The sequence below is a fragment of the Cygnus atratus genome, chromosome 2, assembly GCF_013377495.2.
Source record: "Cygnus atratus isolate AKBS03 ecotype Queensland, Australia chromosome 2, CAtr_DNAZoo_HiC_assembly, whole genome shotgun sequence".
Lineage (NCBI taxonomy): Eukaryota > Metazoa > Chordata > Aves > Anseriformes > Anatidae > Cygnus > Cygnus atratus.
Window position 1 is genome coordinate 16,854,559 of NC_066363.1, and position 26,509 is coordinate 16,881,067.

General features: G+C 44.4%; 2 protein-coding genes across 6 annotated transcripts in view; one reads left to right on the plus strand and one right to left on the minus strand.

Moving 5' to 3' along the window:
• Positions 1 to 3,808, minus strand: part of WAC (WW domain containing adaptor with coiled-coil) — a 62,205-nt gene extending 58,397 nt beyond the window's left edge. Inside the window, exons 1-3 of one of the 2 annotated variants that reach the window (XM_035545298.2) lie at positions 3,586 to 3,808; positions 3,415 to 3,451; positions 1,788 to 1,983 (exon numbers count right to left, since the gene is read on the minus strand). In XM_035545298.2, coding sequence (XP_035401191.1) covers positions 1,788 to 1,983; positions 3,415 to 3,451; positions 3,586 to 3,626 — 274 coding nt within the window. In that variant the 5' untranslated portion in view covers positions 3,627 to 3,808. The remainder of the gene's footprint in view (positions 1 to 1,787; positions 1,984 to 3,414; positions 3,452 to 3,585) is intronic. The other variant, XM_035545299.2, reaches the window with a different exon arrangement.
• Positions 3,394 to 5,649, plus strand: LOC118247374 (microtubule nucleation factor SSNA1-like). Of its 4 annotated transcripts, none has more exons than XM_050708704.1 (2): positions 3,394 to 3,410; positions 5,035 to 5,649. In XM_050708704.1, the coding sequence occupies exon 2, from the start codon at positions 5,105 to 5,107 to the stop codon at positions 5,447 to 5,449; it is 345 nt and encodes a 114-aa protein (XP_050564661.1). In that variant the 5' UTR covers positions 3,394 to 3,410; positions 5,035 to 5,104; the 3' UTR covers positions 5,450 to 5,649. The 4 variants fall into 4 exon arrangements, with proteins under 4 accessions (XP_050564661.1, XP_035401195.1, XP_035401193.1 ...); XM_035545302.2 differs by lacking the exon at positions 3,394 to 3,410 and adding an exon at positions 3,493 to 3,641; XM_035545300.2 differs by lacking the exon at positions 3,394 to 3,410 and adding an exon at positions 3,529 to 3,645.
• Positions 5,650 to 26,509: the final 20,860 nt, after the last annotated feature.

Consider the following 26,509-nt stretch of genomic DNA (forward strand, 5'->3'; position numbering starts at 1 on the left):
ATTATGTTCTATAACACTTAAACTGGCACCAAACCACCCTTATTAACAACAAACACACACAAAAATCACTTATCCGTTCCATTACTAATGCTTATGTTTCAAAATTACTAACTTCCCTCAAACCGTTTAAGACTACTTCCTTCTCCTAGTCTACTACCATGCAATGTAAACAGGACCACTTTCAGATCAAAATAAAGGATTTTTTTTTTTTTACTGTGTTTGCAGCCTGGGTATGGAGAAGGGGCAGTAAGTTTGTAAGTGTTCCTTACACTTTCAAAACTACAAATAATTCATTTTCCTCCATCATTAGTGTAAACACCCGCACATCGGGTCACTTACTAGCTATTCAATCCAGCCAGACTTAATGAGAACTTCAGAATGTCTTTCCTGTCCTTAAAAACAGTTTCAGTACTCAAATAAGCAAATGTGCTCCCCATATAGAAACTCATCCTCCAGATGTTTTCATATACGCATAACTCCACTAAATGTAGCTCCACTGAAACAAAAAAAAAATACTGATTGCAGCAAAACTCAGCAGAATTACAGGAGTATGTAGGACGAATATCTTTGGACAGGTGAACAGGAAAGAGAAAGCTGATTTGTGCCTTGGGAAGTAGCACAGAACAGCAGCCTACCAGTTTTACACATGCATTTGATTGCGAGATTCCTATGCTTTCAAGTATGATCAAATATAATGAAAACCAGCGTACTAACAGAAGATGTATGCTTTTGTAATCCTTCTACAAAACCGTATCACATTATCAGTGGTCTACAGAGCCTCTGTGTTAATCCAAAAAAAGGAAAAAAAAATTAGGAACTATAAGAACACTTGAGTACCATAAATATCCTTGTGGTAGTGAACTAGTATATTCTAAACGGGACTTCCAGACATTTTATTTTACTTTAACTATTACAACAAGTAACAATCCTCCAGCAATAAATATATCTGTACATCACAGATTGTTAACTTTATATAGAACTTTAAATCAGTGCTTCTTTGTTCCAAGTTTTCTACTGGAATACTTTATAACTTGATATGAAGAACAAATTAATACTTACAAAACTGAAAACAGGTTTCCAAATTCAGTCAGTAACCACGATTTTCTAAACTATACCTGTTGCCATCTTTTATTAAAAGGAAAACCCTATTCTTTCCTGTTTCTAGGAGGTGGGGATAGAAAATACTATCAGTTAAAAAATATCTGGGCGTGTTATTACCATCTATTATGTCCTGCAAAAACACATAAGGTTAGCTGATTCTAAGCTTCTGCCGAGAGAGATTCTAAGTGCTATCTTTGATTATTACTTTAAGATTGTTAAGAATTCTACACAGCATCTAAGTATGAAGCTCTTCTTCCTTTTTATGTAGTTATGTGTTTCAGAGGCTAAACGCCATAGTAGAGCATTACAATACACAAATTTGAGAACAGCAATATTATAGTCTCTAAGACAGCAAATACTAGTAAAAAAAATCTAGGATACCATTTCACGTGTTGCAGTATGTCTAAAATAAGTCAGACACACTAATTTAAAAAAGAAAAGTTTACATAAGCTTTATGATTTAAACAGAAACTACTATACCTGTAAAAATAAGAAAATTAATCGGTATTGTATTGCCAAAATTACTACTTCCAATGACACGTGCGTTTTGGTTTCTCTGTGGTTTTCCAAGCATCAAGGCATACCATTTAGTGCAACGCTCCCTTCACCTGAGTGATAACTGCTCAATTTTGATACTTATGAGAATTAGTAATTGCTTAAATAAAGGTTAATTAAAGATAACTCACCACCATCCCTCTCTCTAACTCTGTGAGTATGCACACTTTTTGCTTTACTGTGCCCTGTGTTGTCACCGTATTTGTTTTCAGGGCTATCAGAGCGCCGCAACATTTTATTTGGTGGTGAAGGATCTGTGGTGTCTCGCATCTTGTCATGACGGTGATCACCACCACTGGGGTGACTCTTGGATGAGTACTTAAGAGCCTGTAACAGAAGATCGCAAGAGAGCAGGCGTTTACGTTAGATAGAAAGTTACAGAAATAATTTAACATCAGATCTAAATTTTAGACCTCTTTCCAAAATACTTTGAAAGGTAATTAATTTTTCATTTCCCATTTATTAATCAACATTAGCCTTTCTAATTTTAATTACGTACATTAAAGCAACAAGTTCAGTAATTAGAACTCAAACCATTTGCTCCCACCATGATATCCAACGTAACAATTGCCGTTAGGATGAACCTAATTTCTTTATCTTTCCAGTGATGGACAGCATACTTTCGGCAGTACATAGGCCACAGTACTTCTGACGCTTTTGGGAAAAGCACAAGTTCAACTGATATTAAAAAATAAACAAAAAGTTGCATCGAATCAGTGTAAACTTTGAATACGTCCTCCAGACTGTAACCAAGGGTGCTCAGTTTCACCTCTACCTTAAATTCTTGCAAGGTAGATTTGAGTACTAGCAACCTGGTAACAGATGTAATAAAAATCTAGAGTTTGGGGAGCATGTAACTTGACTTTTCACTTTAGAACATTTACCAAGAATGACATATCTGCCTCTCTTTGACGTGCTTGATTTTGCAGCTTGAGCTTCTGAGGGTCAAGTGTTTACATTTACGTGAACTGTCACTGACAGCTGCCCTGGACTGTCAGATTGCACTTCACAGTGGCACAAATACCCAGAAACGTAATAAAAACAGTTCAATTACGTGCCCTAAGGAGAGCAGTATCACAACACGCAGCGTTCCCCTCATTCACACCCCGAGAACCAATATTTTTTTTCCCGTAGCCAAGGCAGAGGAATACAGCATCTGCCTGACGGAAATTGAGGTTGTTGTCAGCAGCTCAAGGCTCTGATGTTTAGTGAACGTGCCCAGCAGCTGGCAACCGTCGAAATTAAGCCTCACCTGCCCCCCCCAGTTATCCAGGGTCTCAAATCGAGCCCTGCTCAGGTTTCAGCCCACAGCCGCAGTTTTGGGGCGAAGAAAGACCTAAGGGGGAGGGGGGGGGGGGGGGGCGGGGGTCCGAACAAGCTTCCTTTTGTTTTTGGAAGGCCAACACTCACCTCCCCCCGGGGGGGCTCCGCTCCTCCGCGGCCGACCCCGAGCCGCTCTCCCGCCCCTCCCCGCCTCTAGGCCCGAGCCCGGCCCGGCCCGGCCCGCACTAGGCCTCTCCTCCTCGGCCCGGCCCCGGCGGCCTCGCAGGAGCTCCGCAGCCCCGTCCCCTCCTCGGGCCGCCTCCTCCCGGCTCCTCACGAGCCCCGCAGGGCTCCGGGGGGCCGGCCGGGGGCTGCCGGTGGCGGCGCGGCCTGCGGCGGCGGCCGAAGCCTGGGCTGGAGTAGCTCCCCCCCCCCCCCCCCCCCTTCCCCTCCCCTGCTCCTCCTCCCGGGCCTAGCGGCCGGCGCTGCAGGTACCTGGTAGGGCTGCGAGTCCCCCCTGCGGTCGTGACAGCTGGAGAGAGAGCGAGAGAAAGAGAGAGGCGTTAGGCGGCGGCCCCGGGGCGGCCGGCGGGGAAGGGGGGCCCCACAACATGGCGGAGGGGCCGGGGGCCGGAGGATGAGGAGGAGGAGGAGGAAGGGATTTACCCATCACTGAGTCTCTGCTGTTTCCTCGCATACATTACCATCAATGCCCGGCCTGTGTGCGTGAGTGTGAGGGCACCAGGAGGCGACGGCCGCGGCCGGGCCACGGGCGCCGAGGGGGGAGGAGGAGGAGGGGGAGGCAGCGCTCCGCCTCGCCGCCGACCGGGGGCAGGCAGGCAGGCAGGGGGGCGGCTCGGGGCGGCTCGGCTGCGAGCAGCGCTCACGGGCCCATCTCCTCCGCTCGCGGCCGGAGGGGGAGACGCCGGCAGCTCGGCCCCGTGCGCGCTGAGACGCCCCCGGAGCGCGGAGGCCGCCGCTGTGGGTGCCGCCGCGGCCGCCTCCTCCCCCCGCTGCGCCCGCCGCCGCCGCCGCTCCTCCAACTACATCCGGGAAACTCGGGCGACGCCGCGCTCGGGTAACGTCGGCTCTTTTCGGCTCTTTCCGACGCGCTCCGTCCCCTCTGTCCCCTTTGCTCTCGGGCGACTCTGCCTTCGGCAAACATCGGCTGCCTTCGCCCAGCCCAACGCCCTCCGCTCCCTCCCTTCGGCAAACATCGGCTCTTTCCGTGACTCCCCCCCCCGCCCTCCGGCCGGGCCCTCTCCCGAACGCTACCTGTCTTCGGAAAACATCGGTTGTTTCCGGAGCGAGGGCGCTTTTTTTTTTTTTTCACCCTCCCGCCGCTTTCGGAAACGCTCGGCTATTTCCGTCACCCCGCCGCGCTCCCGCTCGGCGCGGCCGTTGGCGGGGCTGACGGGGCGGCGCTGAGGGGAAGGGGGGAGCCCGGCCCTGAGGGGGGGACCGCGCCGTGAGGGGGGCGGCCGGGCCCTGAGGGGGGCAGTAGGCGGCTAGGGGCAACGATGGGGAGCCGCTAGAGGACCGGCGCCGGCTGCGAGGTAGGAAAGGGAAGGTCTCGGCTCGCCTCCCCCCTCCTCCCCTTCCGCCCGGGGACTTGATGTATAGGCAGGAGCCATTTTGTGCGCGGCGCGGCCCCGGCGAGGAGGCGCCCGGCGGGGAGGAGGTTGTTATAAGATGTCCCTGGGGGGCGGTGGGGCTGCGCTGCTTCCCTCGGCTTCCCTCAGGGGGATGGGGAGGGGGGTGCTGGAGGCTCGGGAGCGGTGTTTGGGAGGGGGGGGGGGCGGTGGGACTGTGAGGGGCTGGGGGTGTCAAATTGGATGGTTTGTGGTAAATGGGGGCTCTGGGTGTGAGGGGAGACCCTTCATTTTGCTTAAGACCGGGTGGGTGCTGCTGATTGTGCCTGCTCAGCCCCCCTGCTCAGCCATCTCCTTTTTGTTTTGCCCCCATTCCACCAAGGGATGCGGTGTGGCCCACCTCAGAACCAGCGTGTAAACCTTTAACAGCGTATCTTCACCCTGTCTCAGCGTTATCGTCGCATTATATACAGTAACTATTACAGAACTTTCTATTTTCTTCTTCTTTTTTTCTTTTTGTTAGAGTGCAGAAGGCTGTTGCTGAGAAGGGGACCTCAGGAAGCCGTGGCAGAGCTCGGGGAGAGGAGTGGAGGATGACTCAGCCGGGAGCTATTCTTCAGGGTTACAATAACGAGCTAGTAAAATACATTGAAGACTTGTGTCTGCAAAAAGAGGAGCTGAACAAACAAATCCAGCAAGCAGAAGAGGAAAAAAATAAGCTCCAGCATGAAATTCAAACCCTGAATGAACAATTGGAGCATGTGTGTGAAAACCTGGACCAGAAGATAGCTTTGCGGAATGATCTTAGTAAAATTCTTAATGAAGCTGAAACTGCTTACATGAAGATTTTGGATAGTTCTAGAACTTTGCTTAATGTCCTGAAGAAGGAGGTGGGAGACTTAAAGCATACACCAGAACTGAAAAGTAACGTAACGTGAAACTGTCAAGTGCTTGGACTCCAAAGTACTAAAATTCTGCTAGGTGAGACATGGCTAGCTGCAGAACTCTACCTCAGCAGTATAAATAGAGAGGGACTTTTCCTCCAACCTTCCCATACCATTCCCATGATTTTTAAATGCATTAGAAAAAATGTAGATTAAATAGATGAAATAAAGTTGCTGTTTTGTTACTAACAAAATCTATATAGTCACTTAAATCACTACAAAGTTATTGCAAATACGTAGTTGAGGCAGATTTGAGGCTGTCAGTTTTTCACATGGTGATGTTTCAAGGCTATTCTGAAATACAGGAAAAAATGTTTTACTGTTGAGCTTCAGGTGGTTGCTCTGAATGCCTGAATATTACGCTAAATCTGGACAGATCTCTTACCCCTGCATGCCTTCCCCTCCCTTTTTTTTCTTTCACCTACTTGCCCAGCTACAGAGAAAACCATTGTAAAACTAATGGATGCAAGTAAATCAGATAATACTCCTTTTCACTTTCTGAACACTTAGGGACCAAATAGAAACCAGCTACTTAGCTTCCTCCTTTTTAAGGAGTTTGGAGTTCTCTCTCTGTTGCATGCACAAAGACAGCCAGTATTTACAATCATCTCCTACCTGGAAATAAGAAGAGGTAAGGTAAGAAAACGTGCATAGTGCAGGGTATGGAAGGTTAAACCATAAGAATACACATGGTTCATGCATTTTCTGAAGCTATACTCAAAAACCTTGCATAGAAAGCAGTCACACTGGTGAAAGGTTTAGGTACAAGTACGCATTCCCTGCTTGCCAGGCACAGCACTACCAGCAGCTATATATACACCATGTATACTAATGCCAACTAATACTGTAAAGAGATTGGAAAGGAGAGTGAACAACCTGGAATTTAGAGAAAGAAATAAAAATGGAGCTTAAAAAAAAAGGAGATTGGACGTAGATGCACAGCTGTTAGGCATTCTTATGGATGAGGTTAAAAAAGAACGTAGTTCAGAGCCTTGGGAGGAGTACTCTGAACTGGTAGAGATCTCAGTCCCGTTTCCTATTTCCAGAAGTCACTAAGTCTCTCTTTGTAAGCGCATGCATTTTGTCCTGCTCATTCACATATAGCAGCAACTTTAATCTGTTTTGTAAGTCAAATCTTCATTCTATAACAATTCACTAAATTGAAAGAAGTGCAATTGCAATCTCCCTACTTGATAACCATGTGTCTCTCAGGTACAAGTATAAAGGGTATGCAGATGTGAATGGCTTCAGTAACAGCTCCGCACCAATAATTATACGCAAATTTTATATCCTTCTGATTGCTATGCTACATCTTTTGCAGCAGGGATTAGCGTGAGGGAGCTAATCAACAATTGTATAGCATTTCCATTGGCTTCCCCAGAGTAACGCTGAGGCGATAAAATTAGATAATCTCAGGAGTGCTGTTATTGTTGTAGTACCACCCTATTCATGGCACCTTTGTTTATACTGATTTGAAGCATAAAAGCAAAAATGTTTTTATTTTAGTAGCAGAAAGGTGATTTGACTGATGTATCTTGGCATTCTCTTTCCCCTTGGTCTTGTCATGGTAGTAATTACATCACAATAGGATGCCTCTGTAGAAGGTACTAGCTAAATAGCAAGGACTTGTTTTTTAAAGTTGCACATGTAAACAGATTCATTTTATTACCTGAAAGGGAGCTTGAAATTGTCTACTTTAAAAACAGCTTTAACTGTGGAAAGTTTACAAAGAGCAATACAGTTAATTTCTGATGTTATCCATCTCAGACAGTAACTCAATAATTACTGGTTTCTTTCCAAATAATCCTATACTATAAATAATGTCTCTCATTACTTTATTTAGTATGCTAAAACCTTTTTTTTTTTTTTAAAAAAAAAAAAAAAAGGTGGGGGAAGCATTGTAAGTCTTTAAAGATACCTACCTCACGACATTTATTACCACCAAGTGTAGCTCTTGCAGTTTCAACTGCAATTGCAACTTGAGATGTTTGGTTTTTTTAAATACAAAATTCAAGGGGGAATGTAACTGTTAGCTAATATTTACTTCCATTGCGCCTCCCAAATTTCAGATAAGAAGTTAAGCTGTTGTTAGATCTCTTTCAGTAGTCCCAATCTGTAAATTTTCTGTTTAAATTCAGATTCACGAATGGAGAGCAATAATAGCATATCTCCAGGGCTTGTTCATTGTAGAATAACTTCCAAGTGTGGCAGTCGTTGTGAAGTGCACCTGCAGAATGGTGCTTAAGAATGGCTCCTGCCAGAATATTCTGTATTGACTCAAAGGAATTTAGAGTGTCTTTCAATTGAAGTCATAAACCTTTTTCAAGTGTGTAGGTCTTCCATATTTTTATGGAGTGTCAGGTATACTTACAAATCTTGACATAAATTTTCTAAAACAGCTTCAATTTGTTCAGAAGACATGAACTAAAACACTTGTAGAACAGAAATGGTAATTTGGAGATAACAGCAGCTCTGTGGGGCTGGCTTGTGAAAGACAAGGCAGGTTATGAATCTAAAGCATCATATTTGTTCCTGACTTAATTTTTTTATGTTGATTTTGCATGGCTTTCAGGGTTAGATCCAGTAAGCTACTTGACTGTGGCAAGCTAGGGGCTTTAATGACAAAGTTCAGGTTAGCAAATTGTAGCGCTGGATCTGAAGTGCTGCTCAGGGTGTCTTGTAGCTTATTTGGTTTGCGAGGAGATGTGGTTTATGAAACTCATATCTGTGCTTGATTCAGAGCTCCCGTAAAATGCACGCTGAGCTCTGGGCTCATTTCCTGAACTAATGTAGTGGCTCTTCCACCTGGCTTCCCAATAACAGTACTTAACTGGAGGAGAGATGATGGCTCCCAGCTTTTACAACCATGCTTCAGTGCGCACTTACCACATAAGTTCTAGTGATCAACAGGCTTTTCAAACCGTTCGAGTATTGACTCCTGCCAAGTAAACCAAGTTTATTATTTATGGTGGTGTTTGGTGGTTACCAGAGAAACTGCTTTTGGGTGGTATGCTGAAAGGAATTCTCTGTGCGGAGGTGGTTACACAAACCACTGGCTGAAGCCCCAGGTACAAGCAGTCACTCTCAATCCGTAGCTCTGTGGAGACGCTTGCTCTTCAGGTACCTCCACACAAGCAGTTTTTGCTAACCACGTTACCAGGAAAAGGGCTGAGTGGGCTGGGATGATTGCTAATTTTGGGGGTGGTAAGTAAGGAGAAAGTGCGGATGTGGAGTGCTAGCTTGGGAAGCCAGAAGGTTAAGGGTGTGTGACAGAACTGGAGGCCGACCTCCTCTTAACTTCTGTTTCAGCTTTAACTGTCCTTGTACTGAGCTACAGCGTGCATTTCCTGCTTCCTGATACATGAAAACTTGGAAATCAACTGAGGTTGACCACAAGTCAGGACAACCTGCCTTTTGCTTCCTCTTTCTGGCTTTTTACTTCTTTCTGGCCAAACTGGCACGTTCAGCTGCTCAGTGGCCATTTCCAACAGGAGGCTGCGGAGAGAACTCTCTCCAGAATAGCACAGGATCCAACCGGTGGCGTCTTGAGAGAGGCGATGCTTCAAATCCCCCAGATGTGAGAGAGCCCGATGGTCTGAGCTTCCAGCTCCTTGGGTAGGTGCACTGCCAGGCTCACGCAGGACAAGTTCCTTCGTTTCCGACCCTGGCAGCTCTCTTAGGAACAGTGATCAGTGAACTACTGAGTTTTACAGAGAACCCAGAGTCTGTCAGTATATTTGACGCCCTTGGAATGGATGTCACATTGATCCTGAGGAATGTATATATGTTTTTTTTACTTTGAACTTGGTGAGTGCAATAGGATTGTTTCCCCAGACTAGATAGAATTTCAGATGCCCAAAGAATTGCTCATTCAAATGATGAAGCAAGTTATAATTAACCAGACGACTGGGTCTTAAAATGCAATTTCAGAATTTGGTATCTCAGTTCCATCTAGATCTCGTGGTGTGAGTGAGACTTACTCCAAATGGATTAAGTGGATTAAGCTAAATTGGAACAAGACACTCTTATTCTGAACAAGAGAATTCAAAGACAATGAGAAAAAGGATTGAATGCCTATGGTTAATTCATCATCTAGGTGAGTCCCACACGGAAGACCAGTACCTAATACTCCTTAGGTGGTTTTGTTTGTTAGGAGATGTAGCTCATGGCAATTGCTGAAATTATCCTTAGCTTGGAGATGGAGTTTGCAGCAGTTGCTGAAATTATCCTTCAGCTTGAGAGGTTCCTGGACTGTAGGGTTATGTATGAATTAGGTAAAACAGGTTATTCTTTTTACAAGGTTTCCCTTCCTCCCCCATCTTTTTAGTTGTTAGTGAGAGTAAATAGATGCTTTAATATTGATCTGGTTGCTTTTTTAAAGGTATGCGTGGATATGGAAGTTTTCCTAAAATCAGAGTTTATTTAGCTTTTTTAATGTATGTGTGTGTTTAAATATAGATATTTATAATTTTTGTCTTTACAGGGAGAAGGACAGATTAGCCTTAGGTTCAGTTTATGCTCCAATTGCTCTGTCAGTCATTGTTATTTTGTGGGTAGGGGTACGGCACTGCATCTGCCTCTCGGGTAAGTGCTCTACACCTCTTTTAAAACTGAGAGTTGTTGTTACTTTGCTCTTTGCCCCTTACTACTTTATAAATCTGTCTTTAAGTTCAGTTGCCCCCGTGTTTTCCTTGACTGTTGTATTTCTCGGTTGTTTTTCAGATCAAGTCTCATTCAATATCCAGCCATTAAAAAAAAAAAAAGTGTGTAGGTGACACAACTTACATGCAAGTTAGCTGTTAATATGACATTACGGAGAGGTTCAGGCTTGCAGGAGAGAGTTATGTATTATTTCATAGCTTTAGCTTATGGGATTTGTGTGAAAAGGAGTTAAGTGTTGTAGTTTGATTTTACAAAAATGTGATTTTTAGAAGAGGTAGGGCTAATAAAAAGTAGTTTCATTTTGTAGTTGAAAAGTAGTTTCACAAGATCTTGTAGAGCAATAAAATGTGCATCTTTTGTCTATTTCTGTAAGACGAGGCTACAGATACACCACAGTTGCCAACTACAGTAGATTAGACAGCAAATTTTAGTACAGACTTGGATATCTTTCTGAGCTGCAGGACTGAAAATAATGGTTTTAAATCTTTGCACCATGATCGTCACAAGCCTCTGTCTTGCAACGTCATTCAAAGCCAGTACTGTTTGTCAGTATGCCTGCTTTGCACATCAGAAAGGGGAAAGTATTATGCTTGGAATAGGATTCATCTGTCCCCGAGCAAAACGGGCATCTACAGCACAGATCCATCACGTTCAGGAAGAGGCCTGTGAGAGAAGTTGGATCAATCGCCCTCTGGAGGTGGGACTGGTCATGATTCCTCTGAGTGTGATGGGAGCTTCGGTTTCCCTGGCACACATCGCACCCCAAGGCACCTGAAGTTATATGGGATGACTTCTCCCCTCTGCTTACTTCCATTCGTGTTTTATAGAATACTTGCACTTGTCTCTGAAGTACTTACGACAGTGTTGAGTTTTCTCATTTATTTCTTTTTAGAGACAGGCACACAGCTTCCTGCAGTGGCCAGCCTAAATCAAGAAGGTGGAAGTGTTACCTAGTGGCTGTAAAGCAAAGTAAGAGGCTCAGCATTTTTCAACACTTGATTTTAAACATTTTTTTCAAAGTATGATAAAAAATAGACCACTTTAAAGTTTAATCATCATGGGTGTTATTTTTTTTTTTGAGTTTCATATGCATAGGTTCTCATGCTCCAGAGCACCATGCTTGTTTGTATTTAAAATGAGAGCACTCTTGTAGTGAGCTCAACATTTTCCTTCTCCTAACAGACGTAGATATCTGGTATATGGGAACATTTAAAAATTATTTGCATTATAGTCCATGATGGATCTGCAGCTTTTATTTTTTTTCAAACCACTTCATATAGTTGATTCAATTGAGCATAGTTTAAAAAAAAAGGGGCAAGGCAAATTTATTTCCTAATGCTTTCAAATCTACCTATCCATATTCAGAGTTAGATCAAAGTCTTATTTCTATCATTCGCTTTTTGTTGTTCTATTATCAAGTTGATATAACATTGATGGAGACCTGTACCGATCAGACATGATTATCAGTCTCAGTTCCAAAGACAAAATCTTTTTTGTATTCTGCAAGCTTTGCATTTTTAAAGCCTCTTTTTTCTTGTACAGTAAGAACACGACTTGAAAATCAGCACGATTGTTAGGCACTCATGATGCATTTTTATATAGTGCTCACATCTGAACTGTGTTCTAAGTCATGTGCTTAAAAAAAACAAAAAGGCAGCAGTAATTCTTTGTATGTTTATGCAGTTGTTCAATAACAGAAATCCTGTTAGAGATTTGTGCTGCTTACTGTGCAATAAGAAGCAGGATGGTTTGCTCTAGTAGACAAACCCAAGGTACTTTTCATTAAATGTTGGTCCCTCATCAAGAATTGTTGCTAGCTTGAAGGGAATAGATACCTCATCCTTCGGGGCATGGGACAAAAGGGGAGCTGCCTGTGTAGCAGGGAACACCCACCTATGGAAAGAGAGGAGTATCTTTGTTAGTCCAGCTCATCGTAAAGGGTTATGAGACAAGTCAAAGCAGGTGGCTGTAATGGTTAGGTTTCATGAAGCAAGCTGAAAAAAAGAGCACCTAGTCCGTGCTGTCAGTCACAAGGAATACCTGGTGATACCTGGTCACCATCAAGTTAGCTCTAAGTGCAGACGCGCAGGTCTAGTTAGAAGCAGCGCATGTGATGCAGTGCTCGGCTCAGCAAGGGTTAATTTACCCTGCCAAAAAGTGATCAAGGAGGTGGAGGCTCTCACGAGTGCACTCAGGATTCGTTGGACTGGCTAGAAAAGTGTAATCTGCTTCTTTCCTTCGAACTCGGGAAGTTCTGTCCTCTAGTGACATGCAACTCCATGTGAAGGATGTTTGTTTAAAATCCTATTACCTTTCAGGGCTTTTATTTGAAATCTCAAGTGTTCTTGCTTCAAATTCAAGTTGTTCCAGTTCAAAAACCCATGGCTACAGGGGAAAATCCGGATGCCCAGGCTCCACGGAAGCCTGCATGCCTGTAAGTGGTTGGTGTTCATCAGTTAGTACTCCAAGTTCCTGGACAAGTGCTGTCTAATTCTTCAGTTGTAAATGATTTGCAACAAGTGTTGCTTGTTCAGTTTGGAATGTACTTTCGGTTTTTTGTTTGTTTTTTAATGAAGTGTTCCACTGTGGCTTCCCATGGTGACATTTTTGGCACCATGTCATCTACATTCATGTTGTGCATATATGGCTTTTGGTTGGGATCATCAGAAGGAAAATACATGGATGTAACTGAAACAAGATTTGGGTTTATGACGTTCTGTTTTTATTTTTAAAAGTGTTCACAGATGCCAAGTATTTGTGTATATGTACATATATATACATATGCACACAGGTATGTGTATGTTAAGAACGTTAATACCTTTATCCTCTGTTTGGTAGACAGTGACACTTGCTGGTAAGCTGCCCAAAACCGGGGACAGATCTGGAAGCGGGGGCTTTGCTTTTTCAGCCTCAACTGAACACTTTGACTGTACCACTTCCCCGAGTCTCATGTCTTGCTTGGTGTTTGGTCTGCACTAATGGGATTACACATTGTCAACCTGTGAATTATGGGGAGGGATGGAAATAACTGAATAAATGCATACTTCACATCGTATGCAGTGTCGTGATGATATTTAGAAGTATTTTTCCATTTCTCCATGGATACACCCAGCATGACAAACTACCCCTGCTCCAGAACAGCTGCTCCCACTTTCCAGACCTGCTTTCTCCAAGCCCCTACTCAAAGATGTTTGAGAGCTGACTGTAGGAGATGGGTCACAGGAACAGAACCATGCTGGTGGTTGATAATAAATTACTTTCACAAGTCTAACCTCGTTCAAATACCTTGTCTTTACAGATCCTCCTGTTTGTCTATTTACAAGAGGCTACTTACTACCTTATATTAGTCTATTCGAGACCACCAGGCAGTGTTACCAACAGCCTTTAACGGATTTCTAGGCATTGAGGTTCTGTGATGTTTACATTCAGTAGGGGATCTGAATTCTAGCCCATATATAGTCCTTACAACAGCATTCTGACTGTATATTTGCCCAGGGAAGCTGTGGATGCCCCATCCCTGGAGGTGTTCAAGGCCAGGCTGGATGGGGCTTTGGGCAGCCTGGTCTGGTGGGAGGTGTCCCTGCCCATGGCAGGGGGGTGGAAGTGGATGGGCTTTAAGGGCCCTTCCAACCCAAGCCATTCTATAAATCTATGGTATAAAAGCAACAGGCTTTTGCAGGTATAGACGAAGAAAGGTATGCCAACCTTTTTCCATCACAGCTCTTACTTTGGGTTAATGGAACTGAAGTAGCCTGGCAAGTAGAGAACTAGTGATGTGGATGGACAGGGCTCTTCTGCAGGGAAAAGAAGCTGGTTCTAAACCTCTTTAATGTAGGATAGGTGACACCTGACAGCAGTATTCTCTTATTTCACACACTGCAATAAATATATATTTTTTTGAAAATACTAAAATGTGCCAAGTTCTCAGTAAGTTTCTGCTGAGTGCATTCCACACTTATCTGATATTTCAATACTGTGCTACTAAAAAAGACAACTTAGGTCATTAGAGACTTACATTAGGTTGTGTACCCTCTGCTTTCAATAACCCCCACACCCTTGCTGCTTACAAACTCTCACTTTGTAGCCTGCAGTTATCCTATTTCCTAGCCCCTTGCTTACCATGTTTTTAGTTTTTCCAAGCTGCCAACCAGAAACACACTGCTCTTCTGCCATGTGGTGGGCCAGAGATGTTTTCATTATCTTCGTATTGTCCAGACGTGTTCTGGCACGTTTGTTTAAAAAAAAAAAAAAAAGAAAGTTTGCAAAGATAAACAGGTTTCACTCAGTTTGATAGTGCTACAAAAGTTATGGCTGGGCAGGGTAAGAACTCTGTATGGTGGAGAAATAACAGACACCTGATCTGAGAGGATTTGCATCCTATGAAGAAAATGCGTCCTAACAAGACTGACTTCTAGGCTGAAGTGATGGGTGGATGGAATGTTACGCTCCATCTTCCTGATGCGCTGTGGAGATGAAAGTTTATCCTCTGTGTGTCAATGAGAATGTCCTTGTGCCAGCAAATTCAGACTTTATTTAAGGTCATCAGCAAATACAGAAATAAATACGGGATGCTGTAATTTAGTCAATAGTACTGCTATATGCAGAGTGACTTGAATTTGCTGCAGAAATGATTGCACTGTGTTTGAGAAAAGGCTATAATTTGAAAATAAAAAGAGGAAAAAGGATTATGATGGTGGAGCTTGCAGATCAATGATCTCATTGAGGAAGCTTTGTAGATCTTCCAGCACTGAATACGACCTATAAGCTCTGACTGTGACCTATATTGCAGAATAATAAACGTGTGCTATGCTAGAGTGGAGTATGTTCACTGTAAGGCTACTTACAAAATGACACCACGTGCATTCAGCGCTTTTCTTTGTAGTCCTGCTCTATTTTACAAACTGATATATTCCCCAGTACGGTGCACTAGAGATAAATGCTCCAGATGCCTTCCTCTGCCGAGTGGAAGGAGAGGCAATTAGCAGTCTGCGTGCTGTGAAATCGCTGGGTACCAGCACTTTTTGCATATAAGTTTTTAACGTTTTAAGGAACAATTGTTTTTCCTGCTGTACTGGGTTACGGAATGCAAACAGAAAGAGGACAGCAGCTCAATTATTGTCACAGTAGCTGAAATCCTGTATGTTTGCATATCGTTTCTACTTGTATTAACTAATAGCGAAGTCCTAGTGACAAACTGGCTCCTCCAGACCAGAGAAAATTTGCTTTTCTTTTATTGGCATGCATCATTTCAGCTCTCACAAGGGAAGGGCAGACTTCTGATAATGCAGGGAAAGAATCCAGGCCAGAGCAGTGTCTGGTGCTGATCTCCAACAAACAGGAGGAGAAGCACAAAAGGACAAAATTGCTGGCCTTGATGTGAATTGAGCAGGCTTGCTGGCAGAAGTAGCAAGTGAGAGGTTTGCTTCTTTCTTTTTATTCTTTTTTTTTTTAATTCCCACCCTCCTACATCATTATTGGGCTGAGTAAGGAAAGAATTTTCTTTCTCTTTAAAGGTATGAATAATAATAAATGGGATAATCTGCTCCACAAAAAGCCAATTCCACATGAGAGGCGGGTAAAGCTCCCCCATGGGAGCGCTATTTTTTTCCTTCAGAGAAAAAAAATGTCATCATGCAAATGCTAAAAGCCAGCAGCCATTGCAGGGCAAGGGTAAACAACAAAACGCTGTGTTTGCTTGTAATTGTGGACCAATTATTCGTCCAATAGCTGCCTTTATGTGTGCAGCTTCTTGGTTACAAGTATTGCCTGTCCAAAATGTGTTTTTTTTTCATTTTAGATGAAATTGGTAATACAGTACCATTATTGGTGCTTATATATATATGAAATTAATCTATAACTGTTCGTAAAATCATGTATTACTATGCTGCGGTAGCTAGATTGAAGCTCAGCTCTGATACCTTAAGATGAACATTTTAACTTACATTTTACCAATGCATATTTTATAGTTTCAACTGTCAGTGAAGTCATCAGCAAGCAAACACAATGAGGTGCTTCTGTGGATTTAAATTAAATCTTCCCTTATTGCCTCGCATGAACATTTTTGTTTTAAACAAGTTCTGCATTTGGGTATTTGGTGGGAAATGTTTTAAAGAGGTCTCAGAGACCATTTGTTTTGGCTGATGTACGTCCTGCATAAAGCGCTGCTGGTTCCTGCCTCCTCAAGCTCCGGTCACTCCAAGCCTCTCCTAGCATCGGCACGGCACATGCCCATGGTTTGGCCCCAGATCTGAAAGGAGAGCTTTATGAAAAATGCCATTTGGATCTGAATATGGCAGCAGGTGACTGCTTGTTATCTTCTCCCCAGCTTTATCGTTCTGAAGGGAGCTCTGAGGCAGCCAGGGCTGCACAGGCCCTGAACGGATTGCTGGATCTGGACATACACAAAGAGTTTCTCCCATTTTTCCAAGTTCTGCCTTTGGATTCACCTGCCAGAAGCTGCTTTAAGTATGGTATTTGTTCTGAGCCAGGAGCGCTCAGCACAGCACAGCCTCAATTTCCCAAACCACTTATTCCCACCCGACACCAGCGAGCCAGCAGCTCTGCAGGGACGGCGGGACGAGCTGCTGCGAAGGGAGGCAGCAATGTCCCACGAAGCCCCCAGACAGGCACGAGGAGCTGTCAGTCTCTGCTCTGCTTCTGCTCTGTGTGAAGTGTAAATAAAAGTGGCCACGTGTGCGTGTATCTATGCTGCCTGAGCTATTTGATGCTGCCTGTGCTGTTTGATTCTGCTACATCAGGAAGTTCTGATTTAATCTGTAGTTAAAATAGGCTCATTTACAAAAGCACTCAAAGCCAGCAGAGCAAAGTAGCTGTGCAGTGTTACTGATTTTCAAAGGCTTGAATTTCCCCATCTGTAACTTCTGATTCTGGTGCTGTTTCCTGTACAGCAGCAGTACTGAAACAACTACGGCGCAAAGAGGGTAACGAAGGTAATTTTAAAATTCAGTGATGAGTCTGAAGATAATACTAAGAATTTAATAATTTACCAAAGCTTTTTTACACCACAAGGCTTACCGAAAGTTCATGGGTCTTGTGCTCTGTTCGCTGTGTCTCTGGACTTTATGATTCAGGATTCTCGGTGTGTGTCTGAGAGGCCCAGCTCCTGAAATCCAGGCATTTTCTTTGGTCCTCCTCCCCCCTTTGAAGTTATATTTCTCCTTCTGGTAAAGCAAAGGTTGAAAAGACAAAAGCAAGTAAATATGAGAGGCTCAGGAATAAAAGGCAGGTATGAATCATTCTGGATCTTTTTAATGACTTAAAGACAGTCTCACACTTTGTGTTTGGCCTGATGTGGGTTGTTTTGAATGCTGGGTGCTGGTCACGCTCAAAAGTCCTACCAAAAATTCCCCCCCGTGTTATGCTCCCATCACAAAAGAAGCAAGGTTTCACAGGTTTCACCTCGGGAGCACTGGAGGAGCCCACATTTTGGGGCTGAAGGAGGGTCTAGGCCATCTCTGAACATCACAATACATTTAACTCACCAAAATCAATACAGGGAGCGTAAATGGGATGATGACTGAAGAGAAGGTTTTTCTAATAGTTACAGAGCTTTCTTTAGAGTCTGAAAGGCCGAAAATATGATCACAGCACCTGGAGACTGAAGATGGGACTGAGAAATGGAATAATTTATCAGACTGGAGCTAAAGATAGAAGTAAGTGTGCCATACTTGTGCCGTGTAAAGGGCAGGATGAAGACATTTTAGGAAATCTGACGTGGGAAAAGAGAGAATAAGCTTCTGAGAACATCCAGGGAGATCAGGAAAAATTTCCGTGAGAGGAGAATGTCACAAGGACCACCAAAACTGTCAACCTTTAAACAATATTTTTTATTAAATATATATATATAAACTTATTACCTAACATAAAGAATCATTTATCATGATAGAAGTGATTAAGTCCTCATCAGCAAAATAAAGATGAATTTTTATGCCATTCCACAATTACTCTTGACAAATGTTTTTAATTTGGCCAAAACAATAGCAAGGAGGCTTTGTGGGTATTATAATAAGAGATCTAGACCTGAATGATTTGTTTCAGTCATCGCAGAGAGGGGACAATAAGAGGGAACAAGATGAAAATATAGAAAGCAATGAATAAGGCTGTACATAATTTTGGCTCTCATATTTTATTAATAAATCTCATGGTAGTTTGTGGTTTGCTTAGAGCTTCAGCTCCCAGATTCATTTAGTAAATAAGAACCTGAGTTGCCATTACAGAAAAACCAGTTTCTAATTTTCACAATTGCAAGAACACTTAAATTAATGCAGAGCAAGAAAAGGAACCAAAATACATCTTCGAGGAGACAAGTTTGCAAGAGTTTTAACTCAGAACCAAAAAATCTATCTTTTACTGGAAGAACCCAAAGGCACAGAGCTAAACCTTGGTCCTGCCATTAGAGCTCCAGTCAGGGTTGCATTTAAAGTGCATTTTTTAAACAGACATTGCAAAGTCTTGTGTCCCCATCTTTTTCTTCCTGTGGGACAATATTTTAGAGCCTCGAAAACAACATGCCTTTGCTCTCTATTTTACTTGCTTTTTCCTTCAGGAGATGCTGATGAGACCAGATTCTCACTTTGGTTCCGATGTGGAGTAAGTCCTTGGGCTTGTGCAAAGCCACCCTGTTTCCCTCCTGATGCGGTAGTGGCAAGGAGTATCATTTTATTGTCCTCTATCCTTTTGTCCCTCCCGCAGCAGAAGCCACCATTGTTCTCTTTTATTTACTTCCCTCTCTCTGTAAACCAGCAGGGCTTGAAGCAGAGGGACCCAGCTCTCCTCGTTAGAATAATTGGGCTGATTTATGAGAGCAAGATGCAGCGAGGCTCTTTGGCTCCAGCGTTTCCCGCTTGAGCCTGGGTGCCTGCTCCCTGCTGCCTGCCTGGGCTCTCAAACCTCTGCTTCATTACACGCAGTTATAATGTACAGAGAAATACAGCATAAAGCCTTTTTCCCTTCACGTGCTGTTCCTCACAAGTTGTTCATCTCATGGTAATACTGAGGATCTAATTTAAATACTAAAGGAAAAGGAAAAATTACATGTTGGACCCTTCCTTAGCATTAACTGAGTGGAAATTTTGCCTTGTAAAATCCTCCTTGAGCAGGTTCACTACAGCACAGCAACAGTTAGAGCTGGTGCTGCTTTGTTCCTCTCCTGCACTGTGAAAGTTTTGCATCACTTTTAGGAAAGGGTTTTGTATTAGGAGTTAGGAAATTTCCTTCTTTCAGAGAAAGTGTTACAGATATCCTTTATTCGTCTCTCCTTTCCTTGGTACCTCCGTGGCAAAACACAGCCTGCACCTGGGATGTTCTGCTCTCTGGAAGACACATTTCAAATGCATGCAGACATGTTTAAAAACACATTTAAGGTTTTAAAAAAGTATTATACAAGCAAACTTAAAAAAAAATAAAAATAAAAATAGACAACACTCCCACCCAAAACACTCAAAAAAAAAAGATGACCGGCAATTCTGGCGCTGTGTTTCTGCAGGCACCCCAATCAAACAGCGACCAGCAGGCAGCCCCGGCTGCCTGCACTTCCCAGGAAGATGTTTATGGTCACCTATTCAAAAGAAACCATACCCATCACATGCTTTTGCTAACTGGATGGCATGTGTAGTGCCTGAAGGGCAGTTGAACCATTTTGTGAATCGCACTTCCAGTCTGCAAGAATATTTTTTGTTTGGGGGCAGACCGATGGTGCCAGAGTTTCAAGAGCAGTTATTCATATTCAAGAGCCCTCCACATTGTAAAAGCCACTGCAAACCCTCTGAAAAGCCTCAGTGAACTTGGAGAGCTTACGGTGTAACCAAGGCAGAGAAGTGAAAGCAGTAAGGGAATTAAGCATATGTTACAAACTGGCTCGAAAACCCTCACTGCAATTGCAGCTGTGTGCCAAAACGCCTTGTACCACCCGTGGCCTTAACATGTCACAAAAACAAATTGGCACCAACGTTTCTGCCACCTCCATGTTGCCTCAAATGCTCCCAGCACCGTGTCCCCGGCTGGAGCATCCCCTCTGCCTGCTGCACGTACAGAGAAGCGGAGCTGGGACTGGTTTCGCCCATCCCGCTCTGTGTTCACCAGGAAACAAAGCATCAAAAAATACACCCAAGCCACAGCTTTATTGTTCAGAGCTTGGCGTTTAGACACGTAAATTCACAGCCTGATCTCTTCTGCCTCCAGACACAGTGATTTTGCTGGTGGACGTGGTGCACTGCCATAGGAAGGGCTCAGTATTAACGCCGCTGATCGGTGTGGAAGAACCACAGCTATAAAATGGAGAAATGGTTAAAATGCTCTGCAGCATGCCCCTCTCCTAAACAATCGTACTGTACTTGCTTTCCCTCTCTCTTCTCAAAATTGCTGCCTTGGGGAGGTACAGAATTACCATTGCCATAAACCGTAATCAAGATCAGATGTGCTAAGGGAAAGGCCTTGCTCAAATATCAAAGAGGCCTTAAACTGCCAAAACAGAGCGAGAGGGAGAAATCCTGAGGGAATCAGAGATGTAATTTACGACTGACCTTCATTTTAACTGGGAAATGCGTGCTCTCAAGAGGCAGTGCCCCCGTGAGCACGTTTTGTTGTGTTTCAGCTCGCTGGGAACCCTGGCTGCAGCGGTATTGATCCCAGCTGCCGGATCACGCGCCGGGGGACTGATCGCAGACCCCGTCCAGGAACATTTTTCTGTGCTGAACTCCTCACAGCAGCGACAGTGCCCTGCTTCATTGTCCCCTCTTCGCCGTCCATGGCTCGCTGCTTTGTTTTTGCAGCAACTGCCTGAATGCCTCTGCATTTTTGGCATTCTCATAACCCAGTTGTTGTCTGGATTTGGGAGCAATAGGAGATAACAACTCTGCAAGAGGATTTGTGCTGCCACAAGAGCAGTTGATGTCTGGATAAGCTCTCAGTCATTCAATTACAGGGCCAAGCATTACAAGAAAAACCAGACATATTACATCTCTGCAGTCTAATGTAAAATGACAGTGTCGCAGTGCCTCAGCCCTGTACGCGCTGCCTCCTTTTCTCCTTTTTACAGGTCAACATTTGGCTGGAATCTCTCCACACCTCAAAAAAGTTCAGATTAAAATGTAGCTCCAAACTGATCTTTGTAATGGACACAAATGGCACGCTGAACTTCGGGGAAATTTGGATCCACATTCATCTATATTTCATGGCTCAATTCCAGCCACGGTGTAAATCAAAGATACTTAGGTGCTGTCAGCTGAATCCAAGCACTGAGCTCCTGGCTTCCCATCGAGTGTGCGATATTAAACCAAACATTCATTTTTATCACCTCAGAATTACGTTCTGGATTCTTTTTCAATTCCGATTAAACATTTTGATTAGAAAGCTTATTTTCTGTAATTCCACCTTTCATCTAACAAGGACTGAAAGACATGACAGCGCTTAGCAGGCACAATGAAAAGTGTGTCAGGAAAGCCCTGAGAGATGGCTGTTATGAAGAAACCTGTCACCAATACAGCAGCTATTTGTAAAACCCACGGCTTGTCTGATAATCACAAAAGTACCCTGGTCTCATAAAAGCCACAGCTCCTTCACAGCCTCCTGCCTCAGCTCCCTCTGTCAGCAGCTGTCAGTGTGCGTGGGGAACTGAAACAAACAGGCACTCAGGTCTGATGGCTGATGTGAAACAAATTCATCTTTTAAACGGAGCTTTTCCAGGTAGAAAACCCCTTGGAGTTAGCTGAATGAGAGAAATCTCTCCTCCCTGCAACATGTTGTTTTGCAACACAAAATATGTCCATTTACAGTAAATACAGAGATGTCTGCAATAAATTTACTTCAGTTTCGGAAACACAGATGGGATTTCTTGCACTTTCCCAAAGGGCTACATTTGCTCTAAAGAAAGCAGCGATTTCAGCTATTCTGTTATTTTTAGGAGCTCGCTCATCCCCAACATTTCTATTTCACTAAGAAGAGATAAAATCTGATTTATAGTTTATCTGCAATCAAGCAAGGAGATTAAACAATTCATCTTGTCACTTGCAATATGTTTCTGCTGCCTCCAGCATGTAATTTACACAACGTACATCTGTAAAAGCAATCACAAGCCCCATGTAATCTGTAAGGAAAGGCTCAACATTCAGCACATTTTGGTGGGGAAAAACGCGGATTCGTGGCGTGACACAACCAGTGTCAGTGACAACACTTGTCCCCAGAGACCCAGCCTCACCCCTCTGCTTGTTCCAAGGCCTCCGGCCTCATTTTTTACCTCAGGGCGGCCCGAGCCCGCCGAGCCCCGGCCCCCGGCCCGAGCAGGGCGCCTCCAGCAGGGGGCGCGGGGGAGCCGCGGCCGGGCTGAGGGCAGCCGGGGCTGTGCCGGCTGGGGGGGGTCAAGCACCTCCTCCTTTTTCTTTTTTTTATTTTTGTGTGGGTGTGGTTTTTGTTGTTGTTGGTTTTGTTTGTTTGCTTGCTTTGGGGTTTACAGTTTCAAATAGCTGAAGGATAGAATTGTAGAGTCCTAGAATATCCCAAGCTGGAAGGGAACCACAAGGATCACATGGAGTCCAGCTCCTGTCTCCACAAGGACCACCCCAAAACCAAACCACATGTCTGAGAACATTGCCCAAACTCCTCTTGAACTCCAACAGGCTCAGTGCCGTGACCACTGCCCTGTGGATCCTGTCCCAGTGCCCGACTACCTCTGGATGCAGACCCTTTCCCTAACACCCAGCCTGACCCTCCCCTGTCCCAGCTCCATGCTGTCCCCACGGGTCCTGTCGCTGTCCCCAGAGAGCAGAGCTCAGCGCCTGCCCCTCCGCTCCCCTCGTGAGGGAGCTGCAGGCCGCCATGAGGCCTCCCCTCAGCCTGCTCTGCTCTGGGCTGAACAAACCCAGGGACCTCAGCCGCTCCTCATACGCCTTCCCCTCCAGACCCCTCACCACCTCGGCAGCCCTCCCTCGGAGGCTCTCTGACAGCTTTATGCCCTCCCTGGCGCACCCCAGGGCACAGCTGGCCCTCCTGGCTGCCAGGGCACACCGCTGGCTCGTGGCCAGCCGGCCTCCACCAGAGCCCCCAGGCCCCTTTCCGCGGGGCTGCTCTCCAGCCTCTCGCCCCCAGTCTGTGCGTACAGCCGGGGTTGCCCCTTGCCAGGTGCAGAATCTGGCACTTGCTCTCGTTAAATTTCATGAGGTTGGAGATCGCCCAGCCCTCTAATTTGTCAAGATCTCTCTGCAAGGCTTCCCTACCCTTGAGGGAGCCAAGATGGAGCTTACACTCAAAAAGCACTAAAGATATAAAGGGATCAATCCTTTTTAAAGATTTAACATATCTATGAGTAAGCAAATGCAACATTTCATATTAGCCTTCTTTTCTGCTTATGTTCATGAGTGTTGTAAACATTTTTGGAATTTTCATCCCTCATTATGTTGCACAAAAATTGATTAAGAGCACTCCAGGGAGGGCTGAATTGCTGTGTCCTTTAAACAGCAAGGGTAAATGAAGCATACAGCTTATAGCAAGGCATTCATCCCACCTAATTATAGGCATCTAAGAGAGACGTCTGACTTAGAAGCCAGCTTGTCTTTGCTTCCCTCTAGAGTCGATGGATAGGTCTGGCAGCTCCAAAGAGTGATTCAGCACACACAACTACCAAAAAAACATGCAAATAACTCCATTAAGAAAATAAAAAAAAAAAAGAAGAAAAAAAAAAAGAAGGATTTAGATTTGGAGGCAGTACAATAACAGCACATTTTTAATATATCTGTAATTGTGGTACTTAACTCAAATTGAAAACTGTAAAGTAAAAATCACTACTCTTATTTATTACCTTAAAACACACACAGGATGCCTTATAGATGTAACTTGCCTGTGGCCACCTGTTAAGAAGTGAGATAAATAACCCTAGTGCAGAATTGTCACTGATGGCCTGCAAAAACCTACAAGTGAATCTGGGAAGTAATTCACAAATCCAGAAAGGTCTCAAGCAACAAACTGAAATTCTTGCTCGCAGTAGACCAAGTTCTGCTCTCCCAAATTACACATTTGATTTAGCTATGTTTATAACAAGCAGGTGGTAACTCTGAGGTAACTGGTAGGGCAGAATGGGAATCCGTGGCCTGCTTGCTCCTGGCAGGGGCAGCAGCGCGTCCCTCTGATGCCCTGCAGATTCCTTTGCTGCCTGGGATTCTTCTGCCCTTTCTGATTTGACACTTTCCTTGCTGTTTCTGGGATCAGAGCAAACACATTTTAAACATTCACCTTTTACACCCCGGTTCCTGTAGTGCTACATCTGCCTTTTGGCTCAAGGCCCTGATCCTAAAGGTGTTCTGCAGCTTGGCAAAATTGGTCTCTAAGTCTTGGGGACATTTAAAAGCCCTGATGGATGCCTACCTGCATGCTAAGGCACCTGAAATCCTTTCACAGTCTGGTCCCTGCATAGGCCAGTGGCTGCTTTGTTCCTCCAGCTGACTGATGACAACGCAGAAGCAGGATTCAAATCAGGTCTTACATCTGCAGACAGCCTGATGGCAGTCTTTTTCCACAGGTCCAACATTTTTTTTTGCATTTGAGATTTTTCTACCCGTTATATGTTGGCTTTTCCTGTTCTGTCCGCAGAGAAATCTGTTATTTCTCCCAGGGAACAAATAAAAAGACCGACTCAGCTAACTTAGCATCATCCTCAGTAGCCCACTTGCTGACCCTCAAGGAGCTGTGTGGCACCCACTACAGTCCTTAGTAACTTAGTCAGAGTGTGCGATGTGGTGAAATCATGGACTGGCCACTGCCCAAGCACAGCCTGTCTGGGCTCACGTGCAGGTCCAACAAGCCCAGAATATGTCAGATTTATCTGCATCTCTTTGTCCTCTGCACAGCTGCTGGGCTGGTGAGTTCAGCAACGCCACATGGTTGCTCGCAAGGCATCCTGAGGCTTTCTGTATCAGCCTTCTTCCACATTCAGGCTTTCTGCCTGCAGGAGGCACAGGTTTATGTGGAAGGGGTGCTTCTGAGACTCTCTGGTGCCAGTCTTGATTCCTCAGTGCCATGGCTTGTTTGTACTGATCGCTGCTGGGGCGAAAGGGAACACTGCTGCCCTTGGCGGAGATATAAATGGGCAAGAATTGAAAACCTCTCATTAGCCAGAGATTATAAAATATTTCATGTTTCCCACAGTAGTACATTCAGACTCAAATCTTCACAAGGTATCTGGAAGGCAGTGCTACCCCCTCGTCCTATTGTCACAGACCTGTCTAGTTTTATCCCATGCAAGTGAACCTTCCCCTTTACAGACTTCTGCAACAAAGCCATAAACGTACACCTCTGCTGTATCTCTCTTGCTCTTGGAGGTCTTCTGACGTGCTGATCAACACCTGATGTCTCAGGCAACAGGGCAAGCTGCTCAGCAGGCATCCACACACATCCTGCCCTGCAAGACCTCATCTCCCATGGTGTCAGACCTCTCTGTGTCTCATCTCGGAAGAAATCTGAATAAATACACTGTTGGTATAGAAGTGGAACATGAGGTAGGCAATTTCTTCTCTGATATTTGCCTGCTGGTTAAGGTGAGGATGTATGCCATCAGGAGCAGTCATGAGAAAAGGAAAGCAGCAGCTGGGAAAAATGGTAACAAGAATTCGAAGAGGAAGTGGTAGATGTTTGCGTAACTTTTACGTAACAGCTTGTTTTCTCTTGGTTCCCTATGTCAGGAAAAAACATTACAGTAGTTAGGAAAGGGAAATATTTCTTTTTGTTTCTAAGCATGAGAACCAGATTCCCCACTACCAAAAGCTGCCCAGCACATTTTATTCAGTGGTGTGCTCAGGCTGCAACCGTACATTGCACCAGGAGCAAAACGTATTACATGTAATTACACTTCACAGTCTGCACAGGGCCCATGTGTTAGCTAAGTCCCACTTAGCTCCTGCTTTATGTAAGCCCTTGTTTTCTTTACAAAAAGGGTAAATTCCACTGGTATTTCATTTCCCTTTCTAACAAATGAGAAGTTGGGTATTTTGAGGATGTGGCTGACTTCTCAGCCACAATTTCGATGAGCGTGACCACCATGGAAATGGCAGGGGTGGATGGAAAGAGAGGGGATGTGTCTTCCAGCGGCAGGTTGTGGTGTCATGCTCTGCACCTTGCCAAGGAAGGGGTTTGGGGTGGCTCAAACCTGCTTTCAATGAGAGCCAGCACTGCCCATCGCTCCTGGCTGATTGTAGGCTCTTGTAGCTCCACATGTGGCCATGCTGGAGCAACTTTTTGTGAAGCTGCAGCCTGTTCATGAGAAAAGAGCTCACGCAAATGTAACCTCGTGACAAATGACAGTCTTTATTTATTAACTTTGAAACAAGTGGAAAAGACCTTCAAGGGATATTGGTAATTACCAAATTTCAAAACTGTTTATTGGTGTTT